Genomic DNA, 26,678 nt, shown 5'->3' on the forward strand with positions numbered 1-26,678 from the left:
CTGTCTGTCTCCAGAATGTTTCCATCATTTGACATGGAAAGTCTGTTCTCATGAGACAATTCACTCTCTTGTCCCACTTCCCCTCATCCCTGTGACAAGTATTCTTTCTGTCTCTGTGAGGCTACCCCTTCAGGTACTGAATATGACTAGAGTCATCCCTTCTTGCCTGGCTTGTTTCTATAATGTCTAAAGTTCATCTAGGCTGTAGCATGAATCAGACTGGATTAGCTTCAAAGGTTGAGTAATATTCCATTGTACATGAGTATGGCATTCTACTTCTCAACTGATCTGTTGATTGACACAGGTTACTTTGAGTATTGGGAATGTAGTGTGTTAACCTGGGTGTTGACAGAGAACCTGAATTTGGAATTTGCTGCTCATGGATATACACCCAGAAGAGAAATTGCAGGATCATATGATTTTCTATTTTAATTTTGTATTATTTTATGTGCCTGAGTGTTTTTCCTTTATGTATGTCTAAGTAGTGCCCTCAGAAGCAAAAGACAGCATTGGATTCCCTGGAACTGGAGCCACCATGTGCTTGCTTGGAATCAAAGCCCCATCCTCTGGAAGAGTAACCAAGTGCTCTTCAACCTCTGAGTCATCTCTCCACCCCCTCCCATTTTATTTTCTTGAGGAATGTGTTTAAGGAATTTTAAACATACTAATTTGCTAAACAAAAGATTTATTAATTGATTACTTCATAGGTGTCATGTGCTGTGTAGCCATCAGAGAATTGTAAATAGAACAAGACTTCTCCTCTCCAGAAACTGTCAAGGACTCAGGAGAAGGTCATAGTCAGCAATTGCATATGTAATTAGTGCTTGCATGGTGTGTTCAGTTCTGCTAGGAGTATATGAAGAATACTCTGGAAGCATATCATAGCAGCAATGGTTCCCAGTGTTTCTGAAGCTAACTGTCTCCTTGGATGTTGTCTTCGATGAATATTCCAGCAGATTCTGGCTAATGGCGATTGATGCAGTGAAGTACCAGTGTCTGTGTTGTACACGAGGCTTTGTTAGTTCAGTGTATATATTGCTCTGTGACCCAGATTGTCCCCCTCATGTTTTTGTTTGTTTGCTTGTTTTGTTTTCTTCTAGTGGTTTTTAATTGCCAACCGATCTTACAAAGTCAGTGCGGCCAGCTCCTTCTTCTTCAGTGGCGTGTTTGTTGGCGTTATCTCCTTTGGTCAGCTTTCGGATCGCTTCGGGAGGAAAAAAGTCTATCTCACAGGTACTCTGTCACCATGTTCATACACTGAGTAGAGGCTTTATGTCCCTAAGAGTCTTAGGAAAATAATAAGGGGGTTGTTTTCTTAAAGTTCTGAGTCCACAGGTGGAGAGAGCTTCTGTTTAGTGCACTGGCAAGAGGCCACACTGCTGCTAGCCAGGACTCTGCTGAGTGGTTTTGGGGAACGAGCTCACCCTGCTAAGGCCAGCTATTTCTGCTAAAAATACTTTTTTCTGACTGTGCTTTCTACAACCCCCAAATTGTAATCACTGCCCTGCTTCTATTCAGAGCAGTAGAAGATTACCACAGCCTTCCCACCCTTTTCCCTGTATCTCTCTGTGTGATTTATTTCAAATGAGCTCTATAGGACTTGGCTGAGTATGAGTGAGGATTTTCAATTTCTAGCATTATTATGAATAACTGCAAATGGTGTGTGATTGACAGAAATTGTAAAACAAAGAAAGCAAGCCTTGGGGTTTCTTCATAGTTTTCAGGGCAAATTATCAGAAAAAAATGAAAACCATAGCTCAGGACATTTAACTTTACAAAGGTTTACTTCGCAAACTGATGAATATAATTTATTATTTTCTTCAAATGCTATTTTGCTTCTGGGTCATTGAATATTATTCCTCTCTTCCCAGGTTTTGCTCTTGACATCTTATTTGCTATCGCAAATGGGTTTTCCCCCTCATATGAATTCTTTGCAGTAACTCGCTTCTTGGTGGGCGTGATGAATGGAGGAATGTCCCTGGTGGCCTTTGTCCTGCTAAACGAATGCGTGGGCACCGCCTACTGGGCACTTGCAGGTACTGCTTTACTTTGTGCTGCTCTGGATGTGAGTGGAAAGCCTTGCTGGGAACCAGCTTACCCAAAACACACTAGGACTTGAGGCATGTCGTATCTACAGGCCAAGTATTCCTTACCCTAATGCTGAGGACCAGAAATATCCCAGATTCCAAATTTTATGCATAATGAGATACCTTGGAGATGTGGCCCAATTCTAAACACAAACCGCATTTACATTTCATAGATGCTTTACAAGCACAGCCCCAAGGTACTATCATGCAGCAGTTTCAGTGCCTCTATTTTGGGTTCAAACCATCACAGCCAAGGTAAAGTATGGGCTTTTCCATTTGAGAGATTGTATTGACTCTCACAAGCTTTCAGAGTGCAGGACATTTGGAATTTGGGGTTTTCGTATTAGGGATGCTCAGCCCGCTCAGCCTTGCTTTCTCCAGCGTGTTCTTCAGGAGGTCAGAGATCATGTTGTTCACATTGCCCGGTATATGTCTTCCCTGGGCCTGCCTCACAGACAGTGAGGTGGCCCCTCATCTCATGGTCTTCCTGCAGATGACCGTGGTGAGTGTCCCAGTTGCACAGAATAGCATGTGTCTTTTTCTCCTTTACCCTGGGAATAGTGCAAGGGCATAAACTCGAGGCCTTTCCTGTATCCTTTTGTTGTTGCATGGATTTCCTCATTTTTACTCTTCTCTCCAGTCACTAGAGGGCATTATTGTAGCATTTCTTACTGATGCTAAATTTCTAAATTGAGGTCATATTCTATGTTATCTCTAATAAGTCTAGTATATTCTCAACACCACACATATAGTAAAAAGAATTATTTTTAATTTTTTACATTTATGTATTTTGCATGTGTACATGTGTTCACACACATACACATATATGTGTTCACACACTTATGTGAGCACATATGCTCGTATGCACAGGATCAGAGAACAACTTACAGGGGTCAGTTCTTTGCTTCTACCATGTGAGACCTGGGGATTGAACTGAAATCATCAGTTTTGACAGCAAGCCATCTCACTGGCCCAGTAATTAGGTGAGGTTTCTATTGCTATGATAAAACACCATGGCTAAAATCAACTTGGGGAGGCAAGGGTTTATTTCACCTTACTCCTTGTAGTCTATCATCTAGGGAAGTCGGGGCAGGAACCTGGAGGCAGGAACTGATGCTGAGACCATGGAAGATGCTGCTTACTGGTTTGCTTTGCATGGCTAGCTTAAGCTGCTTGATTATGTCACCCAAGACCACCAGCCTGGAGAGGGGTGTTACTTCCCACAATGAGCTGGGACTCCTCACATCAATAATCAGTCAGGAAAATGCATCACAGGCTGGCCCATAGGCCAGTCTTGTGGGGATATTTTCTTAATTGAAGCTTCCCTCTTTCAAAATGACTCTAACTTACGTTGTTGATGTAAAACTAGGCAGCATAAAGGTTGGGGACTGGGAAGATGACTCATTGAGTAAAATGTTTGCTGAATTCAGACTCCCCAGCACTCATATTGAAAGCTAGGCATGACAGTGTGTGTGTCACCTCTGCTGGGGAAGTGGGAATAAGTCTGTCCCTAAGGTCTGCTGACCAGCTAGACTAACTGAAATGCCAAGGTCCTTGTTCAGTGAGAGACCCTATTTCAAGCTATAATGTGGAGAGCAATAGAGGAAGACACATATCAGACTCTGGCCTCCACATGCACGGGCACATGCACTTGAACACACATCCCTATACCCCCCCCACATGCATGCATCCACACACACGTTATATGACTTCAAATATTGTCTTAGGAGAGTGCTTGTCTAAACCTCTACGTTTTAGATTATAGATTTTCACTGATAACTTTTTGAGATTTTTTTTAAAAACTTTTATTGACTTGACAATTATTGTACCAATAAGGGAATAAAATGGCCTTATGATTGATAAAAATGTATCTAAATGACAATATCATCAGAGAATGACATTGTTACTCTTTGGAACTAACTCACTAATTAAAAAATTATATATATTGAATATGTCACCTCCTGCATAGGTTTGGGGAATACTTTCCTCCATGGTTCAGTTTATTAGATTCTATACGTTTCCAGAGTGAATTGTGTCTGGTTGTTGCTGTAATAAACTACCACTAACATAAAAAAATTGAGTCAGGTGGTAGTGGCACATTCCTTTATTCTCAGCATTAGGGAAGCAGAGGTAGGCAGATCTCTGAGTTCAAGGCCAGCCCAGTCTATAGTGTGAGTTCCAGGACAACCAGAGCTGCTACACAGAGAAACCCTGTCTTGAAAAACCAAAAATAATTTTTTGAGATTATTATTACATTCTTCTTTCCGTTGACTTCCTCCAAACCCTCTCATGTGCCCCTTCCTACCCTTCTTCAAATGTATGCCCTCTGTTTATTAATTATTATTGTATTCACATATGTATATATACATATATATGTTGGATTTTTGTTCAAAATGCACAGGAAGGTCTTGGGCTTATGTTACACAGAGGAAAGACCTCATACAGAAAGGTTGTTCCTATGGGTATATGACAGCAGAGAAGAGAAGCAAACACTGAGGGTCTGTCAGGAGCCTGCGTAGTTGGCTGTGGTTCAGACAAGGTAGGAGCCGTAGCAGAGGAGAAGAGGAAAACTGAGTTCAATTTCAGTGGCCATGACCTGGAGAGGAGTCAGCAGAGAGAGGGACAGAGAGGCATAAGGGAGACTTCAGACTTAGGTCTGAAAAACTGGGTCAGTCACTGGCATCTTTTACAAAATAAAGTCAGAATTGAACAGTATTTTCTAATCTTCCAACATTTAGCCATGTTCTAACTGAACAGGGACAGGAGACTTGAAATGTGCAAGAAATAGGTGACAAGCCAAAGTGAACGAAAGCATAAAGACCCTGAGGTGCATAGACATTAAGTAAACCACACGTGGTGGTCCAGAGTTATGATGATAAAGGGACTTGAAACACTCAAAGTTTTAATGGGTTCATCCAAATATCACAGGAGGCAGGCACATTACATCACATGTGCAGCTCTTGTCCCTGTGCCTGCTGTGGTTACCAGCATGTGTGTGTGACTTCTTGCTGGACTTCAGCTGTGACTGTCAGATTCGGCACTTCTTTCTTTCCACCCAGTTGACATCATCATCTGGACCCCTGCCTTCTATTGTCATCACAGTGTGTAAGGTCACCAAGCTACAGCATGTGTTTGAGCCATCTCCTCTTGTCCACCACGTCCATTTGGTGCCGTCTTTTGTTAACTGTGACAGAGCTCAACTCCTAGGAGTGTAGACAGAGAGGTAAATCATTTGCTCAACATCTTGTGACAGGGCAGCTGGGTCTCTGAACCGTGGAAGTCAGGTGCTTCTCATCTCTGCTGTCCACCCTCTTTGAAAACGTTCTCAGCCAGAGATGAGACCCAGAAGCTCCAAAAGCAGGTTTTAGAATTACAAGTTCTGATTGGTCAAGCAAAGGTTACTCTTTCAGCTAAGGGAACTGTGATTGGTTCCCTTGAGCTACACAGTCAGTTCTCCAGGATAGCGTGGCTGAGAAGTTCTAGAAATTAGAAAGGAAAGTAAGGCAAAAAAAAAAATCTCCTGAAGTTGACATTCATAACCAGAGACTTCCAGATGTCCTCCCTGCCCTCCCCCTGCCCCGATGAATGGATGAGAGCTTGTAAACCCAAACCCAGATTATAATAGGATGCTGTGGTAGCTGACTTTAGTGAGCACACTTTGGGGCACATCTGTGGTAGAGTTTCCAGAGACTGAGGAGGAGAGATGCGCCCTGAAGAAGGTAGCACCATCCCTTGGGCTGAGGGTTAGGGAAAGGAAAAAGAAACAAGCGCCAGATTCATCTCTCTGCTTCCTGTGCTGCCCAGATGTGAACAAGCAGCTGCACACTCCCACTGCCACGGTTCTCCACATGACAGACTCCAACCTTCTCAGAGTGTAAGCCAAAATAAACCCTCCCACCCTTGCCACTTTCTGTCAGACATTTCACCACAGTGAGCAGAAAAGCAGAGCGATCACAAATATAACCCTTGTATAACAAGCATTATTTAGGGGAAATATTAACAATGAAAACTACCTTTTGAGATCAATATTGTTTCTGTTTCAATGGTGAGAAGATGGAAGTTTATGAAGACAGTAACTTGTTCAAAATCAGGCTGTAACATAGTGGTTCTCACCCTTCCTCATGCTGTGACCTTTTTATATAGTTCCTTGTGTTGTGGTGACCCCAATCATAAAATTGTTTTCATTGATGCTTCATGACTATGATTTTGCTACTCCTATGAGTTATAATGTGAATATCTGGTAATTCAGGATATCTGATACATGACCCCTGTGAAAGGGTCATTTGACCCCAAAGGGGTGGTGATCTATAGGTTGAGAACTACTGCAGTAGTATTTGGTAAAACTCAGGTTTAAACATGAGCCCTCAGCCTATCTTGTCCCATGACTGTGTTCTTTTTGTGTGTCATCATAGGTGAATACTACATGACAGGGAAGCCTCATCCTTGGAAGCTAGCCAGGTGCTATTTGATGCAGCATAATGAATCCAAACACCTACTGATTGTCTTAAATTTCCATGGGACTCCATACTGTCTCTATTCCCTTACTTGCTGAATCATGTTCTCAGAATGCTGAACACACACACACACACACACACACACACACACACACACACACACACACCTTTGACTCTCCTAGATAGAGCAAACATATATTAGTCATCATGTTTTGTCATAAAGTGGTAAGTTCTGAACAGTGATCAAAGAAAACATTGTTTCTAGATTATCATAGAAAAATTAAGACTAAGACAAGCAAGGCCCAACTGAAAACTGCCTTTCCATAGAAGTAAGAGATGAAGTGGCTCAGAATGCCCGTGAACCTTGTACAGGGCTGGCTCTGCCATATACAGCACACTGGGTGTCGTAGACACCTTCCCCTAACCCTCAAGCTATCTTATTGCTTCAGTGTGCGTTTAATAACGGTACCTGTTTCATAAAACAGCACACACAATATGGTATTCTCAACAGATGTCTCAATAACCTGCCCACAGTGATAATAGCTGTTACAGAAAGTGTGTCAGAGATATAGAATTTGCAAGAATGGCAGGCAAGCTGATGCATTTAATCCCCCATCTCAACACTTATTTTAAAAAACATAGGTTTCTTTCCAGTTCTGTGGTTGATATTTTTCCATTAGCATTTTGACAAAAATCTGTGCTTCAAAAGGCTTATGTTCTACTTGGGAGAGTCAGGTGAGAAACAAGAAAATGTAAAGTGTCATACATCTGATGGTGATAAATTAAGTAGAGAAAGGTGATGGGAGGAATTGGGAGTGGCCTAAGATAATATTTTTATGAGTAGTCTCCAAGATAAAGATTAAGACCCAAGGGATGACAAGATCCCTCAGTGGATTAACACACTTTCTGAAAAGAAAAAAGAATAAGACAAGCAAAATCCATCTAAAACTGCCTTTCATAGAAGCGGGAAAGGAGATGGGAGTGCCTCAGAACGCCAGTGGACCTTGTACAGGCCAGGCTTTGACGTATCCATTACACTGTTGTAGACACCTCCCCTAGCCCTCAAACTGTTCTATTGCTTGCTCTGACTATCAGAGTTTGAACTGTGGAATCACATGATGGAAGGAAGGAGCCAGCTACCACAAGTTGTCTTCTTAAGTGCACTGTTTTTTTTTTTGAGACACACGTACAAAATAAATATAGAATAAAACCTTTAAAAAAGATTAGGACTGGCATTGCTGGAACTGCATGGCTTGAAAGTCACACCACCCACATTGAAAAATATCTCCAGCTTCAGCCACAGGTGCAGGCAGAAGTCAGTGCAGCAACCAGTACAGATGGCATCTGACAGAGCTTTGAACTTCATCTTGTCCCCACGCGCGCGCGGCATGATTCCAGCTGCCTTGCTTCCATCCCCCTCTTAATGGTATAAATAGGAAGCTGGGCGCTTGCATAGTCTTCCCCTGTGCTCTGCCACTCACACTTAGTAGCGCAGAGCTGATGCCCCACAAGGAGAACCTACCTGTGCACTGATGAGGATTGCAAAGGATGCTGTGGGTGGTCTTCCCCAGTGACAGTTCTCTTTCCCTGCATTAGGATCCATCGGCGGTCTGTTCTTTGCTGTTGGCATTGCACAATATGCCCTGTTAGGATACTTCATCCGCTCCTGGAGGACCCTAGCTGTTCTGGTCAACCTTCAAGGAACAGTAGTCTTTCTCTTATCTTTGTAAGTAGACTTTTCTCCTTGGAATTTTTGTTCCATAAACAGGAGTATCTTAGAAAAATGTGAGCGAGTAAGTGAGCAGCATCACTCCTTTAAAGAGCTTGCCTGCATGAATTCTGGGAAGAGCTAAACTGCAAATTCTCAATTCTTGTCAGTTCCTTGGAAGAGAGAGAGGCTAGTTAACTAGCTCAGAATGACAGTATCTCATGTTTAGAGTAAATTGCATTTGCAAAGCCTTCAGGTATTTGGGAATTCCTTCCTTCCTTCTTCCTTCCTTCCTTCCTTCCTTCCTTCTTCCTTTATTCCTTCCTTCCTTCCTTCCCCCTCTTCCTCTCCCTCCATTCCCCCTCCCTTCCTCCCTCCGTTTTTTTTTTTTTGGTTTTGTTTTTTGTTTTTTTTTTTTGTTGTTGTTGTTGTTATTTTTAACCCAGTACGTTAATCTTAAAGGTCTTCAAGCTGGATCTGGCCATGGACTAGGTGTGTGGCTAAGGTCTGATACTGTGGAGCCAAGTGGAAGTGCGGAACACATAGTAACAGCTGTTCCTCTTGCATAGGAGTCTCAGTTCAAGGCCTCTGAGCGCAAAGTCCACACGAGATATCTTATCTACAGGAGTGCTAAGAGCAGTACAGAAAAATTCCCAAGCCAGGATGGGCTCCATAAACAATCACCTAAGTCTGTCACATCTTGGTGGTTAGCCACCAACTTCAGCCCACTTAACCTACTGCAATTTGGCCAATGAAAGCTGTTTCTTCCCAAAGGTATCAGACTTAAAATTTTTTGTGTAAACAAGAATTTCACCCGGTGGTATCTGGGGTTTCTTTTGTGATATACACAAGACAGACCCGTGGCAGTATCCTAATTTCAGTTGCTCTTGTTTTAGTAGTTATTTGTTCAGTTTCTAAGTTGAGACTTGGTGGGATCTGAACTGAAGTTTGCTTCCTCGGTGTCTTTGAAAACAAGAGAGTTGTCAAATGCAGAAATGAACGTAGCAGAATAGTTAACCTGTATTAAAGAAAAAACAAACGTCATTAAAGGATTGAGCTGTGTGAACTGTGGTAAGGTAATTTTATTATTATAAAGGGAAATAACAAAAATTTAGTAGTTTGTACATTGTACATTTTTAAAATAATAGAAGCATGTCTCATATAGTGCATGGAGTAAATAAGCAGTCATGTAAATATTGGTGAGTAAATGAGTTTTCTTGTCAAATATTTAACAAAGCTCATACTTCTGCTCTCATCTCTCCTTCAGTGCAGGCAAATTCAATGAACGATGTAAGCTATTACGTCTTTCTTTTTCTGAGCCTGAGTTAGTTACTGTTTACTGCTAGATGAGGAAATGTTCTCACTGGGAGATGAATTCAGGACATGAACAATAGAAAGCAGAGGGGAAGGATCCCTGGGGTCTAAAAGTAGTCTCACTCTCAAATATCATCTTCGATATGATCGATGAAGTCTTGGGTTTTTATTGTTAATTTACAATCCTGAAAACACAAAGGCCGGGAGTATGTGACCACTGTTAACCACAGACAATCATGTTAGGATTTTCATATGCTTCCTACTGGTTCTTTTTCATTCCTTCTAACCCCACCCTATTTAAATTTTATTTTCATGTTTTCTGCATATAGGCAGGTCCGCTGTCTTCTTCAAATTCTTTTGATTTATATTAAGACTTAATCAAATCATTGTACTCAGTAGCTTGTTGTTGTACACAGTAGTTCTATATTGTACACAGTAACTCTTTGCTGTACACAGTAGCTCTGTGTTATACACAATAGCTCTATATGGTAATCAGTAGCTCCCTGTTGTACACAATAGCTCTATATTATGCACAGTAGCTCTATACTGTGTGCAGTAGCTCTATACTGTGCACAGTAGCTCTATATTGTACATAGTAGCTCTAGTTATACACAGTAGCTCTATACTGTGCACAGTAGCTCTATATTGTACACAGTAGCTCTATGTTGTGCACGGTAGCTCTGTGTTGTGCACAGTAGTTCTGTGTAGTGCACAGTAGCTCTATGTTATACACAATAGCTCTGTGTTTACACAGTGGCTCTATGTTGCACACAATATCTCTATGTTATACACAGTACCTCTATATTGCACACAGTATCTTCCAACAGAACAGTATTGACTTGGTTGTTTACTTACTAGTCAATAACAATAATCAAATGATAATAAGGAGGTGACTAGAGGTTCCAAGACATTATATATGACTTTGGTTGACAGTCCAGTGTTGTGTATGAGTGTCCTTGTCCCCAGTGGGTAAGTTCTATGAAAATTCCTTTTTGTCCCAGCATCTTTCCTCTCAGCACCCATTGTACTGCTCTGTAAAAATGGAAATGCCCCATGAATGGTTATTGACAGAACCACTGCCTCTGGATCCCGGAGTGCTTATTGCTCACTGTCCTGCTTCAGAAGTATCAGGAATTTGAGAAAACACCAGTTTTATTCATCAGATCTTCACTTGAGGGCAAGAGTGTCAGATGAGACTTTTAAAAATAAAGTACTGTGATTTTGTGTTTAGTGAAGAAGAAAGATTTCCAGGCTGGAAATATGGCTCAGTTGATAAGAGTGCTTACTTTGCAAACTTAAAAGATGAGTTCAAATCCTAGTGCCCACATAAAAAGCTGAATATGGTCTCATGCTCCAGTAATCTAGCACTGTGGAAAGCAGAGAAAGGAGGAACTGGTCTAGTTCCTGATTCAGTGGGAGACTCTGTCTTAAAGGAATAAGGCAAAGAGTGAATAGATTAGAGAGCCTGACACCCTCCTCTGGCCTGTAAGAATACAGTACATTAACCTGCACACATGAGCATGCGCGCGCACACACACACACACACACACACACACACACACACACACACACACACACAATTTTTTAAAAAGGTTTCCAGTCTATCATGGTTTTGTCTTTGGGACAAAACCTCTTTAAATTTAGGCAGAATAATGATGCAAAATCTACATAGTATCCAAGTTTTGAAACTGAAGACTCTACTGGCATGCCACAAAGTGGTTCATTATGTTAAAAATACCTTTGAAATGATTTGTTTGATTAGATAATAAAGACTTCTATCTCAGTGTGTGACTTTTCCAGAGTTTAATAACCCAGTTGATTAGGCATGGTGGTGCATGTCTATAATCTCAGCACTCTGTAATGTTAAGTTCAGGACTATCCTGGGCTATGTAGCAAGTTTAAGGTCAACCTGTTCTACATAGTGAGACCCTGTCTTGGAGAAAGAAAAAGACAGAAACATAAAGTGAGGCTGTGCCCACAGCTATGTTGTCTACCAACCTCTTAGTGGGGATTCAGAACTGTGCCTGACCTGTGCTATGTGAGCAATGTGCTTGCTTCAGCATGATAGATTTGCCATTCACGTACTGAAACTTCTTTAAGAAGAGATGGAAACTATTTTCCTTTATCAAAACAATATTTGAAATGTAGGTTCTCAGTTCCAATAATAAGATGGGCCACCACTTACCATAGCCACAGTGTTCAGGGTAGCCCCTTTGTCCCCTCTCCTGTGTCACTGGGGAAGTCACACATTAGGCTTGTGATGGAACTGAGCTATGCTGAGGGAAGCCACCTACAGAGGGGGTGATTGTCTCCTTCCTCTGCATGTGCACCTGTATGAATATCCAGCCTTTAATGACGTCTCTTTCAGATCCATTCCTGAATCACCTCGTTGGTTATACTCCCAGGGTCGACTGAGTGAGGCAGAAGAGGCTCTGTACCTCATCGCCAAGAGGAACCGCAAGCTCAAGTGCGCATTCTCACTCACACACCCGGCCAGCAGGAGCTGCAGGGAAACTGGGAGCTTCCTGGATCTGTTCCGTTACCGCGTCCTCCTAGGACACACTCTGATCCTGATGTTCATCTGGTAACTCTGAGAGGTGTTGGGGATCTTCAGTTTGAGTGCTAAAGGTCTCTTGATAGCCTGCTCCTTCCACACGGCTGCAGAGAGACTGACCTAGTGTCAGCATGCGGTTGTCTTGTTAAAAACAAAGCCACACAACCCCCCACCCCCGGCCCTGTCCCTCAGTGCTTTCTGTGTGCAATCCCCTGCTCTCTTTGGAATGTTCTCTCTGGTACCGATAGGTTCCCAGGAGGATGAAGGAATGGACAAAACCACAAATCAAGTCAGTAGATGAAGGGTTAGCACTCTGCGCCTGATACTCAGTTGCTTGGTGTATTCCAGCCTGCCTCTCAGAATGCTCCGGAGTTATATAAGATGCATCCAGGATTCTAGGTGACTCCTTTTAAAGAATGAAGTTTCAGGGAGACAGTTGATGAGGCGGCTCATGTCCCAGGGTGTGATAAGTGCACAGTGAATGTCAAACATGGAGGCTACGAGAACCTCTGAAAACAAACCCGGAATGCAGTGCAGATCTGCTCATTGAAGTTCTTACTAGTTAGAAGCAGATCCTGAGTGCACAGGAACCCAGAGTTTAAGCCTCTTCTGAGTTTTCTCATCACGTGGTCCATCAGCTGCTTTGGAGAAAGCACCTACTTGTAATGCTACTTTTTGTGGTATAAGGAAGTGAGCCTAGGGTATTATATGTGGTTGGCCAAATGGCCTACCACTTGTCTCTGAGCTATATCCACAGCCCACTATAGCCTGTCATTCATAGCCTAGAACACTTGGCCCACTGCTATGTTTTTTTTGGCAGAGGGAAAAAATAAAGTGTTCCCTTTGCCATTTGACCCCAGTGCAGCTACAACGTGCCAGACTTTTTCCAGGGAAAACAAAACAGAAACAAACGAGGAATGTCTTTAACAAGCACTGGCCATGGTCAATAGCAAAAGATGAACTAGTGGCATTGGAAAGTCCAGGTAATCTATTGCTTGGGTAGGAACTTGTGGTTTGTCAGCTGTCTTCATATGCTAGTAAAGGCCAGCCTCGTGGTTCTGTTCTGAGTTGTGATTTAGCATAGCAGCTTGCCAGACACTGATGTGCCTCTTACTACTTCACTGTGATTTGGAACTTCTGGTTGGCACTCAATTGAATTGAGCTCCTTGGTGCATCATTCCCCACTGCAGGAGACAGGCATGTGTCTGATCCAATACCAGAGCTATGAGGTGCTCCCCTAAGTGTAAATTGCAGTGACAGTGTGCAGAAATAGTTAATGTCACTCAAGAGCCTCCCTCCCTGTTGATCTTCCCAGAAGGTCCTGCTCTGCTGTGACCCTGGCCTTTTCTTCCCTAGTCTTGTCTCTACAGTATGTGTGCCTGCTGAAGACCTTGGACAGGAAATGACTGGGGTCCTAGGGATATGGAGCCCCTGGCATCTGTGGCCTGCTGATGGCCCACCTGAGGATCCATCCCATTCTCTAGTCACCCCCTGTGGGCTTTCCCCATAGGAGGCTTAGTCCAGACCTTCTGATAATATCAAAAATACCACAGGCCAGTGTTCCTTAGATTGTTGAACCCAATAAAGTAAGAATAGGGCCATTGTTTTCACTTCAGTGCAAAAAATGCTTGAGGAGGCAAGAACAATGTCTTTCCTCAAGCAGGGACTACCCATTCATTTGCTTTATGTAACACATAGACATAAATCACTCCCAAAGCCCCATTATGCCTTTGTTTCTTAATAGGATGAAAGTTTAGATTAAGATAGAAAGCTCAGTGGGAGAGTAAAACTCATTACTGGCAGCAGAGGGTTTATGTTGAACTGGTACTGTTTAATCTCTACTGCAAATCTGGTTTCTGCCCTATGGACTTTTCTCTCACCTCTCAGGCCTTTGATCCCCGATGCAGGTTTGTGTGCAGCTTGGTGTACTACGGCCTCACCCTGAGTGCAGGTGACCTAGGGGGCAGTATTTATGCCAACCTGGCCTTATCTGGCCTCATAGAGATTCCATCCTACCCTCTCTGCATCTACCTGATTAACCAAAGATGGTGAGTATGGATGACAATGAAGCATGCCATAGAGGCTATGCATTGGAGCACACACATTCTTCTCATATGCACATGCCTAACTGTTATGCTCTTTGGTGTCAGTCAATATATGGCCAGCACTGTCCATCAGAGTTTCTCTCAGGCTAAATGCAGCTAAGCTCACTTTTTATTAGCGTAGTTCTTGAGTTTTGTGTATGTGAATGCTTACGTGGGCTTTAACTCAGCATAAAAGGTAATAGCTACTGTCTGAGGGGTGTTGAGTAATCTATGCAGATTCATAGACCTGAACAATGTTGTTGTTAACTCCACAGAGATAGAATCCCATCAACTCAGAGTTCAGAGGTCTTATAAGCAGGAAGACAAAACCAGACAGAACTAGAAAGACTTCCTACTGCTAAGAACTACTTAAAAGGGGCAGAGTATACCCTGCTTTTGCTGCTTGTGAAAGGGAGTAACATTTCAAGTGTTTTATTCTGGAGATCTGCATCCTGGTCTGCTTATCCCTCTTGTTATGGTGAGCTAGGAACCAGTTGAGTTGTGCCATTTCCTACTGTCTAGACATTATCATTTCAACCCAAACTATAACATTGCACATCCCGATACTATTAATCAGGAAACCAAGGTTAATTTGGGGTTATTTAGACTCATTCATAAAAGAATTTAGGAACAGACTTGGAAGGAAGCTTTAGGACAATTTTCTTAGAGTTTGAAAGAAGAATAACAGGGCAAGCAGGATGGAAATTCAGGCAGAGGGAAATACAGAGAATGCATGCCTTTTGAGGATAGGGAAGCAGTGCTAGCCTGAGTGCCAAGGAGAATGTGCTTAGCCTTTGGCTGGTATCCGAAGGAGAGATGAAGAGAAGGATCAAGAAACAAATATTAAGTGCCAGGCCAACCTGTTCCAGGTTCTTGCTTATTTTTATTTTTAAAAAAACAAAAGCATTGCTGAGCATAGGAGTGGGCTAGTGACCAGAAGGAAAAAGCCAGGAAAGCACTGGGCCATGAGCTATAATAGCCCAACTCCTGCCACACCGGCCAGCATGCTTTGGCTCAGAGTCCTGTTCAGCTGGAGGTTTTCTCCGGGGGCAGCATTGCAGTTGCCTTGTCTGAGTCTTCTGCACGTGACCATCACTTACTCTCATCATGGTCCCAGAAGCAGGCCAGCCATCACACTCAGCATCCCTGTGAGAGCACATCCACTTCTTTGCAGCTACAGGTTCCTGTGTGTGCCTCTGATGGGCACTTTTAACATCACCAGGAAACTATTCACAGAAGTAGCCTTTGCCTAGGGCCTGCTTATCACGGTCAAAGTCGCTCAAAAACCATTCAATGCTAGATGTTAAAAATAGCCCAGAAATAGCTGTCAGAAAGACAACAGATCTTTCCTCCTTCCCAGCAGCTACTGCCTCAAGGCAGGGCTGGAATCTGACGGAGAAGGTCAGTGCCTTTGGGGTCAAGGAGCCTTGGTTTTCATTCTAGTCTGAGCCATGTGTTAGCTTTCTGACTTCAGTAAGTCCCCCCACTAAGCTTCCATTTATAATTATTCTAAAATCAACCATTATAAAATCGCCCTGACAAATTAGTTATTGGAATTACAAGTAAATACTGAAGTTCTCAGCAGAGGATCTGGCCTGTTGCTGTCCCTTGGAGAATGGATATTAATGTAGCATCTTTCTTCTAAGCCTGGACCTCTTATTTGGAAATTAAAGTATGTAGTACATTTTCCTTAAATAGAAACTACTAACAATATTTTTTCCTGTTTATATTTCTAAAAGATTGAGACAAAGACAAATAAACTAAAAGGCCTACCGAACCCTGTATTTAAAACTTCCGACCCCAAAAGAGTCAGGTAACCAGAGAATAAAACAAACTATAGGACCCCATTCTCTTTACTAGATTCTGTCTCTAAAAGATGGAGAGTGCAACAGCACATGCTACATGTTATCATTAGGGCTGAGTGAGGTAGCAGGTGGCATGCATTTAAGACAGTCCTGCTGCAGGGCACACTCTAGGAAATATCCTGATTCTGTCCCTGTCTGTGTACATGATCTGATCCTGCCATCTGGTGGATTCCCTATTCATGCTTATGTACATCCTGATCTATCTCCTGACCAGCTACATTCTCTACCCACTCAAAAAAATAATTAAATCAAGGACACTTAAATAGGAAAGTCAGAGGAAAGGAAAGATGACTTTCTAAGATTCTTTAGAGAAACGTGATTTCCTTCTATTATTTAGGTTTGGTCGGAAGCGAACACTAGCAGCATTTCTGTGTCTTGGAGGACTGGCCTGTCTTATTGTGATGTTTCTTCCAGAAAAAAAAGGTATGCCTTTCAAATTTCCACGAGGACTTTGAACAGCACTTTTATTACAATGAATCTCAATATAGTAAAGGGATTACCATATGCCATGCTACATTTCTGTGATTGCATATTATTTAGCAATTGTGTGGGCTATAATGGGCCAGATTCTTTGCATTGCCTGTACCATTCTCTGGGTGAATAATGTGCTCGGAGGTGTGCTATTAATTCTTTCAGGCTATTAAGCTACCATCTGGGGTGTCTGGGATTCAGTGCTGGTGATGTTAGAGTTGCTTACTTGATGATGGGGAGACCAAGGCCTCTTTTGCACTGAAAGAAATTCCTACTAAGCTGCAAATGAAACTCCACACTCTAGCCAATCTCAAGACTGGAGATTGGACACTGGTTTGAAAAGGTAGCTTTGGAACCTCTAATGTCTCCATCTGGGACCCCATGGCTAATAATAGTAGCAGCAGCACCATAAGCACAGCATTCACTGTCCATCACAATGGTTGTGCTCATGGCCATTTTAAAGTGTGAATAAGGGCTGCTGAGATGACCCAGCTGGTAAAGGCCCTTGCCACCAAGCCTTATGACCACTAGGACAGATATAATGGAGTTGAGAACAATGCCCACAAGTTGTCCTCTGACTTACACACATATGCTGTGGTATACACATACACACACACACACACACACACAGAGAGAGAGAGAGAGAGAGAGAGAGAGAGAGAGAAATGGATGGATATAATTTAAAAAATAAAGTGCAAATAAAGTATATGTGTAGGAAGCTTTCGTAGTTTCTATAATTCTTTAACTTTTCTACACAACACAGCTTCAGAAGATGTTCCTTTGGGTGGTAATATAGCTCAGTTGGTAGGGTGCTTGTCTAGACTGCATGAAACCCTAGGTTCAATCTTCAGGACCATATAAAATTTAGACGTGATAGCAAATCTGTTATTGCAGAACTCAGGAGATGAAGGCAGGAGCATCAGAAGTGCAAGACCATTTTTGGCTACATAACAAGTTTGAGGTCAGCCTGGGACACATGAGACCCTATCTAAAAATAAATATCTCTTTGTCATCCCATGTACCATTGTTACCCCTGTATAGGAATTCTGTAAAGCCAGATAAGGCAGTGCATGCTAGTAGTCCCAGCACTCAAGAGACTGAAGCAGTAGGACCATACGTTAAAGGCCAAACTGGGCTTATGTAGCAAATTAGGGGCAGGCCTGGGATACATAGCAAGATACTCTTCTCAACAATAAGAAAGAAGGGAGTCTGTAGATATGTAGGTACTTGTGACTCTCCAAGCCTTCTTTGTTTCGTGTTCCTTTTTTGGTACTTGTACATTGGCAGCATGAGAGTTCCTGCACAGGGAGATGTGGTTTTCGGTGAGGACACACAGGCAAGTAACACCCTGAGCTTTGTTTTAGAATTGTGATTGCTGTCAAGTGGCTCTTGTCCTCTGGGTGAAAATCATGGAGATAGGCATAAAGTTTGGTAACTTCTAGAACGCATCAGAGCAGCCTGCATGTTAAGTGCCCCTCTGCAAGTTGCTACCCCTTGAGGTTCAGTTTTTCCTGGGCCTTCTCTGGAGCCTTCCAGGTTGCCCATACTTACTTCCTGACCCTCCAGTGTGTCTGTCCCATGGTCAGCGGCCACCTGAAGTTCTGTGCTGTGAAACACACTGCTCCTCTTCTTAATAGTGATTCAGGCCATGACTGTGCCACAGGTAGCTTTATCAACTCAGGGAAACTAGAGAATTCAGAAATTCGCCTATTTCTTATCCTCCACCACCACACCACCCTCATGATGTTTGTTTAGGGCAAAAGATAAAGGGCTTCCAATTGAGGTCGCTTTCTGTTCAACAGACCTTGTTTGTATAGGCAACTTGGGAATGTAGTTTTCTACCAAAACAGTCATAGTTTATGCATCGCCTCAGAGAGCAAAGTTTGGTCTGTTACCATAGATATTGCTGTCTCATCCCACCTCTGGAAGCCAGGCTAAGGCATAACCCCCCCCTTAATTCTTTGTACGTTCAGGTAGCCCACCTCTAGGACTCTGCTCATGACCCTTCCTAACACACATGAGTGATCCCCTATCCAGATTAACCATCCATCTTCATCTCCATCTGCCCTGACTGCTGGACCCCTCTATGGCCTATGCCCCTTGGTGGACATGGCTTGGACACAGTGAAGTGGTGTTTTCCACAGGCTCAGGGAGTATAACACAGATGTTATGCTTAGAAAACGTGGACAGCCTGTCAATTTTTCAAGATTTCCTTGGAAATAAATTCTGTAATATCCCTTAGTTAGTGATTTCTGTTAACAACCATGGCTGCTAGAAGGATCCTCTCCCGTGATGGCTGGGCCCATTTCCTTTCATTTGATTCATCACTAGAAACAGAGAACAGATGGCCATAATTCTTGCTGTTCTTTCTGGAATCCTCTCTGAGCTTAAAAAAATCTTGAAACTATTCATATTTGCCGTTTAAAATGTTTTGTTAAGTTTCTTTTTAATCTGTTTTTCAGAGTTTTACACTATAGGTTATGAAAGCTCTGATAAGTATGTATTAAGAGGAAGACCTGGGTGTTTCTCTTAGCAGCTCATATGAGCTTGAAGACCACTCTCTTCTCCCCTGTGCTCCTGTTCATCCCCCGAGTCTCCCTGAGTAAGCATTCCACACCTGCATTCTCTGCTTTCTGCCAGCTCAGGTGCCCATCACCCACTGGCTTCTCTTTAGCATCTGCATATGATTGTGGCTGTCAGTTTCTGGGGCACTGTGATTTCTCTAGGAGACACAGAAAATAAGCTAAAGACCAAATGGTTAGTGCCTTGCAGCCCGAGGCTTATAATTATAAATTGACTGTCCCTAATCCAAAAAGCTGAAATCTAAAATGTTCCAAAATCCAAAAACGTTCAACACTGAGAATTTTGCGCACTAACAAACATGATGTCCCACTTGGAAGATCCCACACTTGACCTCATGTAATGAGTCACAGTACAAGTGCACTGAAAGTATTGTATGACATTGCCATGGTTATGTGTGCACACTGTTCATAAATCACAAATAACTCTCCTGCTTAAGCTTGGGTCCTCAAGACGCTTCACTATGGATGTGCAAATACTCCCAGATCCCCAAACCAGAACACATCTGGACCAAGTGCTTGATCACAAGGCCCCTCAGCCTGTGTTAGAGAGATGCTTCCTGTCAGTGTGTGTTCTCTCACTGGTTAGCCTCCTGGTAAAACTCTCCCCGAGGAATGTTAGCAGGGGCCACTTACACTTTTACACAGATTGGTCAGCAGGCATTTACTTGGGCTATATTCTTGCTTAGAGGAGGGTTCTAATTAATCTTATATCTTATAGTATTAGTTGCCATTTATGAAGTGTTGACTAAGTGCTGGATCTCCATATGCAGAAGGTCATTGTGTATCACTTATCACATAAGGAAACTAAAGTTGAGACAGGTCCAATATCGTGTCCAGCTTTATATCAAGGGGCTGGAATTCCAGGCCTTCCTAACCCACAGCCGCAGCGAGTGCACTCATGGAGATGCACTGACCAGCGTGGTTACAGATGGGGAGGCTGTGGTGTCTGAGCATTGACATTGTGACTAGGGCCAGCTCTTGACTCTGCTGTGGCAGATCTGGTGGAGATTAACCAAACTTTAAAAGACTGATTTTAGGGGAGCACTGAGCACCTGTAGGTAAGGCTCACAGCAGCTGTGGTCTCTCTGAAGATCTGAGTGTGTGCCAGATCAACAGCCTCGCACTTGGGAAGTATGAGCTCAGCTCCCCAGAGTGGCCAGCGGGTTGCGTCTTCCTCAAACTGGTCTTCCCATTTCTGTCCTAACTTCTCCAGCATCTGTGGATACAAGATCCTGTCTGTGACCCAGGCCCACTTCCTAGCCTCGGACAGCTTGAAATCGAGTGAGGGCACTTAGTAATCCAAGAGTAACAAACAACAGCACCTCAGGAGAACTGGCAAGTGCTTGACCTTTCAGTCGTGATAGTAATAGAACAGCTATCTTCCCACTCTGAACTAAAAATCCTATGAAAACTGTGAAATGCACATTAAAATGTTCATGTTCAACCATCAGACAGCAGGCTGCACATGACAATGACCCTGAGACAGGGAGACTGGCAAAGGTTAGCTCCAAGACAGTCCTTGCTCAGGATCTCCAGGACACAGGGCAGAGAGGAGGTGCAGCAAATATTGGCAACTCACTGAATCAAAGAAAGATATTAATCATGGCTAGAAGTTGCTGGGCAACAATATTGAGAGATAGATATTACAGTGGCTAGAAGAAATAGATATTAAGATGGCTAAAAGTTGCTGGGCAAAAGTATTGAGAAGTAAAACACATGGAGGAAGACTTTCAGAGATCTTCAGAAAAATCTTCCATGCTCTATGTAGGCAATGGAGGACACTCCTGAGGACAGGAAAAAACTACTAGACTAAAGTGGGAAGGACTGCCAGACAAAAGTGGGAGGACTGACAGATAGAAGTGAGGAGGGTCAGGATCACCAGACCAGAGAGGAGAGTGGAGGATCACCCAGTGTGAGTGAGGAGGGCCGTGAGATAGGACTGGGTAGGATCCACCTACCCAGGGGCAGGGAGGACCGAAAGACAGGATTTGGAAGACTACTAAGCCTGAGTGGGGAGGATCACCAGACAGGAGTGGGGAAGATCAAGAGATAGAACTAGGGAGGATCACTAGACAAGAGTGAGGGAGATCATGACCATGGACTGGGGAGGATCACCAGACAGGAGTAAGGAGGACAACGAAACAACGGTGGGAAGGCCCATCAGGTAGGAGCAGGGAACCATCAGACAACAGTAAGCAGAGCATGCCTAGAACCCAGGGCCATCCATGCTTGGCGCATTTTTTAGCTAGACATTAAGCATTAGAGGAGATAACCTGGACTACAATAGCCCTAAGTGAAAGGCTGATCACCCTAAAAGTGCTCAGTACAAACACTGCAGAGTCAACTGGTTCTCAGTAACTGAGGTGTATCACAGAGCAAAGTCAAAGTAGCGTTTAGAAGACACTAATAGAGCTCAGTACCCAGCCAGGGAACAGTCACACATGGCTTTCAGCCAGAATTCCCAGACACACATAGAATTGGGATAAAGCCTCTACACAGGGAGAGACATCAACAGAAACAGCCCAGAAGTAAGCATACAGATGATAGAGCTAGGAGGCCAGAATATCCAAGCAGCTGCTATAACTATGTTCCATGAGCCTAAGTCACCAGAAGTCTAAACAGCTACTGTAATTCTGTCCTATGTGTTTAAGTATACAAGTCCAAGCAACTACTAGAACTATGTTCCATGTAGAAAAAAGTATGCTTGGAATGAGCAGAAAAATGGGACCATAAAGAAAGCATGAGAAGAAAATCTAAAGAGGAAACATGCAGCATGCAAAAGCAATGGTGATGGCACCAACAGCAGACTGGATAGCAAGGAAGAAGAGAGCCATGAATTGCAGACATAGCAAAAGAAATGGTTCGCCATGAAATAAATTGCAAATTCAAACGAACTGAATAAAAACTGGGAAAACATCAGGAGGCCTGACATGTAACTATGTTCTCAAGGAAAAATATTATTTTCATAAATGATGACTAAAAGTTTCATAAATTGATAAAACTTTAAACGTATGATCAGAGTGGCCAGTTAATGGCCATGTAAGTATGTATCTCAAATGTGTGTACCTCTCATAAAACATTCAGAGTACCCAAAGCAAAACCATGCAGAACCAGACTTATCCTTCAATAGCTGCTGCAGTGATTGATTGAAAAAGGAGAAAATCGAGACTCAACCAGCATGACCCAGCTGATTTATCCACACCTTACTCTATTGCAAGGGAACGTGACTTCCATGCAGAGAGTCACAGAACGACTATAGTGAAATTCTGCAGTATGCGCCATGACACATGAAAAATAGAATTAAGAGGATTCAAAATTCCTAAAAGTATTACTTCATCAAAATGTAGTTAAACTAAAAATTAATAACAAAAAGATATCTGGAAATCCTCAAACATTTGAATGCTAAACAATACTCTTAAAAACACACAGGTCAAATAAAATAACAAAGGAAGCTAGAAGATATTTTGTTTTGGTTTTTTTGAAGTTTTTAGGAAGTTTATTTATTTATTGGCAACTGCATTGTATCAAGCATGAGCTTGTAGATGACAATTTGTGTCCTGATGCCAAGAGGATGGATATGTATGAGAGGCATTGTTTTAATTGAAAAAAATGGCCTCTGTAATCTCTGCATGCTAGGGAAGTACACTACCACAAAGCTACATCCCTATCCTAATGGGGGATGTCCCTCTGTATATGTGTTTCTCTTATTGGTTGATGAATAAAACACTGTTTGGCCAATGGAGGCAGGAAGATAGGCAGGACTAGAGAATTCTGAGAAAGGTAGACAGAGAGAGACAGGGAAGAGAAACCATGGAGGAACTGGGAAGATAGGATGTGCCAGGTTTCTCTGGTAAGTTAAGGCCATGTAGAAATACATAGATTAGTAATTATGAGTCAATAATTAAAACAGAGCTAGTTAATAAGAAGCCCTAGCCATCGACCAACAGTTTAATAAATAATGTAAGTATTTGTGTGTTCATTTGGGGCTGAAGCAGCAGGGCCTGTGGGACAAAAAGAAACCTCCGCAACACTATCCTACAAACCCATTGCTAAGAGATTTTTTTAGTTAAACCTTACAATATAAGTCATATATGCAGTAATAAGCTTGAAATGGATGCCAATGCAGAAACTACGTAACTTCTTAAAGAATAGACAAAAGAGTATAGTGATTGGGATAGTCAAAATTTCTTTTCCTTTAAAAACAGTTTTTAGTAATTTTAAAAATGAATTGATTTACCTATTTTATGTGTATGGATGTTTTATGAATGTATGTGTACCATGTGAATGTCTAGTGCCCAAGGAGACCACCAACAGATTTTTGAATTCCTTGGGACTGGAATTACAAACTGTTGTGAGCTACCAGGTGGTGCTGGGAATTGAACCTGGGTCCCCTGGAATAGCAACCAGTACTCATAACTGTTGAGCCACCTCTCCAGTCAGGCAAAGATTTATTAACTAGTACTTAAAAAACACTAAAAGAGCTGGGCGTTGGTGGCCCATGCCTTTAATCCCAGCACTCAGGAGGCAGAAGCAGGCAGATTGATGTGAGTTCAAGACCAGCCTGGTCTACAAGAGCTAGATCCAGGACAGCCTCCAAAGCCACAGAGAAACCCTGTCTTGAAACCCGTCCCCCCCAAAAACGAAAAGCACTAAAAGAAATATAACCTAGACTGATGAAAACACAGTCTTTGGTTTTATAAAATATTCTGACCAGTGATGGTGGCACATTCCTTTAATCCCAGCCCTCAGGAGGCGAGGCAGGCATATCTCTGTGTTTTAGACCAGCCTGGCCTACAGAGTGAGTCCCAGGGCAGCCAGAGCTACATGGTGAGACCCTGTCTTGAAAACAAACAGAGACTCTATTGGGCCAGGGATAAAGCTCAATTGATAGAATGCTTGCTTTTCTACACAAAAACCTCTCCAATACACAACACCACATAAAAACCAAGTGTGGGCACACACCTGTAATCCAGCACTTAGGAGGTAAAGGCAGGAGGAACAGAAGTCAGCTATATAGTAAGCTCAAGGTTAGCCCTGGAATATGTGAAATCTTGTCACAAACAAACAAAATGAACAAATAACAACAGAAAGTTTCTGTTGCCAGGTATAATGGTGTATGCCCCTAGTCATAGTTATTAGAGGCTGAGGAGTTCAGGGCTAATTAAGGCAACATAGGGAGACAAGTGTCTTCAAACAAAGCGAAAGCATCATCAAAGAGATGAAAAGTAATAATTCACAGGCCAAGAGAAAATGCTTTTAAAATAATACAGGATTAAGGATCAAATCCAAAATAGAGAAAGGAATCTTAAAACTCAGTAATAAAATTAACAACAATGACAAAATATTTAAGCAAATAATTATGCATAAGGTTGTTAGAATGGCAAATGAGTATAGAGTGAGATGTTTAAACTCATCAGACATCAGGAAAAAGACAAATCTGTGCCGAGACACCAATACACAAATCAGAAAAAAATAAATGGAACACCTGACCATAGTGAGTGCTGCTGGCAACAAACTCAAACTGCCTTGGACAGTGCCACAGACACTTGCTTAAAGTGAAGCATGGGAAAGCAAGGCTGTGGCAGGTGCTCACGATGAGACTGACACTGGATCCCCGCAGGAAGGAACCCAAATGCCCACCAACTGATGGCCAGATAGACAACTGTTATCCACTCACACAGCGTATTACTCAGCGATTCCATGACCTGGGACCTATACAACATGAGATGTTCTCATTACGCTAAGTGAAAGAAATCAGACATGAAAGTCTACAATGTTAGTTCATTCAGGTAGAATTCTACAAAAGGTGAGTCTGTGGTGACAGAATTATGTTTTGTTCTGGTTTTTTGTTTGTCTGGGTTTTTTGTTTGTTTAGAAACAAATTGAGGCTAGCAAAATAGCTCAACAGGTAAATTAACCAAAGAACCTGGTAACAACTCCAAGTTCTGTTCCCATGACTCACATTGTAGAAGGAGACTACCAACTCCTGAAAGTTGTCCTCCAACTTCCACACATGTCCAGGCACTTGTACGTACACACACACACACACACACACACACACACACACACACACACACATAAATAAAAGTAATAAAAAACAAACGGACTTGCCGTGTGACTTTATAGTAGAGTGCATTCCTGAGACCCTGGGTTCAGTATTAAGAACCAGAAAAAGCAAAGGAGTTTTGTCTGCCTGTTTCAGACTACAGGACATGTAGCTGTCTTACTGTTTATAAACATGAACGGTCAAAAAAATCTACAAGTAGAGAACTGGATGTATCTGTGTATGCCCACAATCGCCCACAATCCCAGTACTCAGGAGGAAGTGGGGAGACCACCAGGCCAACCTTGGCTACACAGCAAGTTCAAGGACAGTCTGGGCTAACTGTAGCCAAACAAAACTATGGTCATTCAGTGAAAGAAGAGAATGACAGAGCTGATGGTTTGTATTTGCAACCAACAGACTACCACTTGAGCTAGGAGTTCACAGCCAACCTGGGCAACTGAGGGAACATGAATACCCTTAAGGAAAAAAAGGAAGGCACTGATTAGAAGAAAATATTCATAAAATATATACATGATGGAAGATTGAATCAAAAGTAGAGAATGGGATTTTACAACTCAATAATAAATGGACAAAAGAACATTTATTCTGATGGCAACAAAATGGTTTCTAAAAATCCTGAAAATGCAGTCCTTCAAAGTTGCATTGCTGGAAATAAGTTGTGACTGCATGGAGTTCAGTACATGGAAAGATACAAGTGTTCTGTAAATGCACTTTTTAAAGACCATAATTTCAATTTAATTTTCCCTTTAAATCACTCAGTCGTCGTCCCCCAACAACACTTGGACCATTCATTGGCAATGACTGGTAATATAGGTCAGGAAGGCAGGGGGACTAGCTCAGTGGCTGCAGAGCCTTCGGGAACAAAGCCAGCAGCCCAGCAGCTGCACAAGCAGGAATCTTAACAAAGAAAGCTGTCTGCTGTTGACATAAACCGTCTTGGGGGAGAGGTGAACTCCCCCAGGAGGTGACTGCAGGTGTATTGGCAGGACCAGAGGAGAGAAGGTTCAAGCAGCAGATGGGGTTGCCTTGGCCTGTGGCCAGGGCCAGTCTTCCCAGATGAGCTATGGCTGGAGGTGTCTTCCACCTCGCCTGGGAATTCGCTTGCAGCTTTGGACCCCGTGGGGGTTAGATGACAGTCCCTGTGTCTGTCCTCCGTGTGAATTTAAATTTCCAGATGGCAATCTTTGGTCCTGTTAGTAAAGATGTAAGGCGCCCCGTGTGGTTTTTAAGGGTGTCACTGAGCATGCGGCAGGGTGTGAGGGAAATCCATCCCTACCAAAAACCATTTGCAGTTCAAAGTCAACACACTTCTGGAGGAATAAGAGATACTTTGTTCTTGAGCCAAATATAAATGACCACAGTCCAAGAACCCACATAGATTCAGGGTGCTCAGGATAACATGTTCCATTAAGGAAACAGTAGACTTTTACTGATCACAGAATGAAAGAAGTAATAAATACACTTGCTGTTTACATTTGTGGGGACCACAGGC

General features: G+C 42.6%; 1 protein-coding gene across 3 annotated transcripts in view; it reads left to right on the forward strand.

Moving 5' to 3' along the window:
- Positions 1-26,678, forward strand: part of Slc22a15 (solute carrier family 22 member 15) — a 55,205-nt gene that overhangs the window by 19,887 nt on the left and 8,640 nt on the right. For all 3 annotated transcript variants that reach the window (XR_001196857.3, XM_040752143.1, XM_005076524.4), the window contains exons 3-8: positions 1,101-1,233; positions 1,872-2,036; positions 8,138-8,267; positions 11,932-12,147; positions 14,025-14,165; positions 16,404-16,489. Coding sequence is in view for 2 of the 3 variants with exons in the window: in XM_040752143.1 (XP_040608077.1) it covers positions 1,101-1,233; positions 1,872-2,036; positions 8,138-8,267; positions 11,932-12,147; positions 14,025-14,165; positions 16,404-16,489 (871 nt within the window). In the remaining variant the exon portion in view is untranslated. The remainder of the gene's footprint in view (positions 1-1,100; positions 1,234-1,871; positions 2,037-8,137; positions 8,268-11,931; positions 12,148-14,024; positions 14,166-16,403; positions 16,490-26,678) is intronic.

Source organism: Mesocricetus auratus, unplaced genomic scaffold, assembly GCF_017639785.1.
Source record: "Mesocricetus auratus isolate SY011 unplaced genomic scaffold, BCM_Maur_2.0 Super-Scaffold_100009, whole genome shotgun sequence".
Lineage (NCBI taxonomy): Eukaryota > Metazoa > Chordata > Mammalia > Rodentia > Cricetidae > Mesocricetus > Mesocricetus auratus.